The sequence below is a fragment of the Sabethes cyaneus genome, chromosome 1 (assembly GCF_943734655.1).
Source record: "Sabethes cyaneus chromosome 1, idSabCyanKW18_F2, whole genome shotgun sequence".
NCBI classification, from domain to species: Eukaryota; Metazoa; Arthropoda; class Insecta; order Diptera; family Culicidae; genus Sabethes; species Sabethes cyaneus.
The window spans coordinates 52099708-52102298 of NC_071353.1; the positions used below are offsets into that span (position 1 = coordinate 52099708).

A 2591-nucleotide genomic window follows, 5' to 3' on the forward strand; every position below is an offset into this window, starting at 1 on the left:
AATTGGAAGAGCAGAAACAGTGTGCAGTAGAAATAGAAATTAAATTTTATTATCGTATTATTTGTCCTGTTATTTGCGTCTGTAGTTGTCGTGTTATCAGTAACTGTTGCAAGTCCCGTAATCTTCAAACGCGATTTCGCGACTCCAATGCTGTATTATTGTATGTCATTCAGACAACTGCCTAGCTCAGTCGTGCTGTGGTGTTTCCCAAAGCAGGTCTACGAGTTGATTGTCCAAAATGATGGAAATGAAAACGATCCATAAAAAGCGTTCCTCACCTGTTGCGACCGCTTCGGAGGAAGAAGGTGAAGATACAAATGGTAACACCACTGGAGAAAGTTTTCCTGTAACACTGAAACCTGGTTCAAAGATTCGACCCATCGTAACCGATGAAGACGTCCGGAAACTAGCGGAGCGATTGTATGGTATTATCATTCTGGAGATGTGCGAGCTGAATTCTTACGACGATAAGAACTATTTGATTCAAGCGGACAGGTGAGTCAGAGGGGGCGTGGCGATTTTCAAGGCCACCAAGGAGGTATGTTTGGATTTATGATTTGCAGGCACCAGTCTTGTGAAAAAAAGTTTTACATAAAAAGCACCTGTGTGATATAAAATGACATCGATAAAAAACCACGTGACACTGTTTACGGACCGACGTCGGTATGGAAGGTCGGTTGAACAAGTAACGCAAATTGGCATTCATATGTGCAGTGCGCTTACATTTTTAAGGTTGAGGAGGATGATTCAATTTATGAAATTAGTGTCATTTAGTTATGCTTTAAATTGAATTACTTTTAGGTGCTGAGGCTGAAAGTTGATGTGCTCATAACTACGCATTTTTTCATTTACGTCTCGGTGATTTCAAACAAATTATATTCTCTTCCAGGTTAATTAAGAATCCGATCCTCAAAACGGTCAGCACCAACGGGTATGTGCTAAAGATAGCTAATTCCTTGGATTCACGTGAAGAGCTGTTTTTCGATGGTCAAACGCAGGTAATGCAGCGATTGCGTGACCGCGGTATTAGTTGTCCGACGCCTGTCCCGAACATATTTGGCAAATACCATTCCGTAGAAACATTGGGTGAAAGCAAGCACGTAGTTCGTCTTCTAGAGTACCTTCCGGGAAAGGTTTTCCACGGAGTGCCACATCCCGATCGGTTGTTTTATCAGGCCGGTATGTTCATTGCACGTATCGATTCGGCTTTAAAGGTATGCTTTTGTTAACGAAAATGAATTTGTACTATTTATTCTGCGTTGTAGGGTATTACACATGAAGGAATTCTTGAACGACAGTCTGTCTGGATGCTGGACAATTTTCTCCAGCTAGAAAAATTTTTGTATGTGATCAAAGACGAACAGCACAAAGACATAATTGAGCAAGTACTCGTGGCGTATCAGAAACAGTTTGTAGTAAATCAAGATCAGTTCGAGCGAGCTGTAATATATGGAGACTTCAATGAACACAACATTATTGTCAGCCGCAAAGATGGCAATGCAAAGGATTACGACATCGCAGGAATAATAGATTTTGGCGATGTTTGCCATTCTTACTATGTCTTTGAGCTGGCCATTGCGATGACCTATATGATGCTGGAGTCAAACGATTTGGACACCGGTGGTTTGGTTATGGCCGGATACAGTATGTTGAGAATGATTCCTCCGCATGAGAAAGCCGTTCTGAAAATGGCTATCGCCGCTCGGCTCTGTCAAAGTTTAGTTTTAGGCCTGTACACATCGACGGTGGATGAGCAGAATAAGTACATCCTGTCCTCACAGGCTCGGGGTTGGAGTCTGCTAGAAGCATTATGGGCCGAAAAGGATAAAGATATTCTCGAACGGTGGGAAAAGGTGTCTGAGCAGTTTTTGACTCAAAGTTAAAGCTAAGTTTAAAACTTAGTTATGTTATTGGATCGGCTAAGACAGAAAACTAGGAGGTGCAGAGATTTCAATTATTGAATTATGGAGCAATTAAAAGCATGCCTTAGAACGTTATGGAACAGCAGCTAGCATAGAAAGTTTTATTTTTAGAAAATACGACTACGTTTAATAATATACGTTAGTAAATTGATGAATAAACTAAGTTGAGTTAAAATGTAAGCATTTCAGAGTTAAATTAATATAAAATATACAGAAAAACATTTTTTTTGCAAAAATATTGCAGGTTCAAATTTTAGATGCGGGTACTAACTTTCCCTTACCAAATTTTCTGCTCTTTCCCTTTCACATCTTATCATATTTTTGATTTCATCACTTTCTTTTAACTTCCCTTCCGTCTATTTGAAAGACTTCCGGTAATAAATTAGATTTGCGTATAAAACGATTCTTAGGAGTTGCAGTTGTTGAAACACAAATCTCAGGCGAAAAGTTCGGTGGATGCAATATTAGCAAATTTAGCAAGGTAAGACAAACAAACAGTTATCTTAGTGAAGCTTATTGCAATTGTATTTAAGAATTACAATTAAAGAGTTGCGAAAACAAACAAATTCAAAGCAATCATCGTAGGTAATCATGAATACGAATTAGGGCTATTTCTCGCTAAATGTTTTGAGAACCAATGACATGTTAGCCACGTTAGCCATTGCATGT

At 39.2% G+C, this 2591-nt stretch overlaps 1 protein-coding gene across 1 annotated transcript; it reads left to right on the forward strand.

The window, feature by feature from the left end:
- On the forward strand, positions 1-2173 carry LOC128742870 (hydroxylysine kinase). The gene is made up of 3 exons (XM_053839363.1): positions 1-495; positions 890-1214; positions 1266-2173. The coding sequence occupies exons 1-3, from the start codon at positions 239-241 to the stop codon at positions 1881-1883; spliced, it is 1200 nt and encodes a 399-aa protein (XP_053695338.1). The 5' UTR covers positions 1-238; the 3' UTR covers positions 1884-2173.
- The last annotated feature ends 418 nt before the right edge of the window (positions 2174-2591 follow it).

Coding starts and splice junctions, on each gene's coding strand:
- LOC128742870 (XM_053839363.1), top strand. CDS start 239: ATGATGGAAATGAAAACGATCCATAAAAAGCGTTCCTCACCTGTTGCG. Junction 496..889: donor TATTTGATTCAAGCGGACAG/GTGAGTCAGAGG, acceptor ATTCTCTTCCAG/GTTAATTAAGAATCCGATCC. Junction 1,215..1,265: donor GTATCGATTCGGCTTTAAAG/GTATGCTTTTGT, acceptor TCTGCGTTGTAG/GGTATTACACATGAAGGAAT.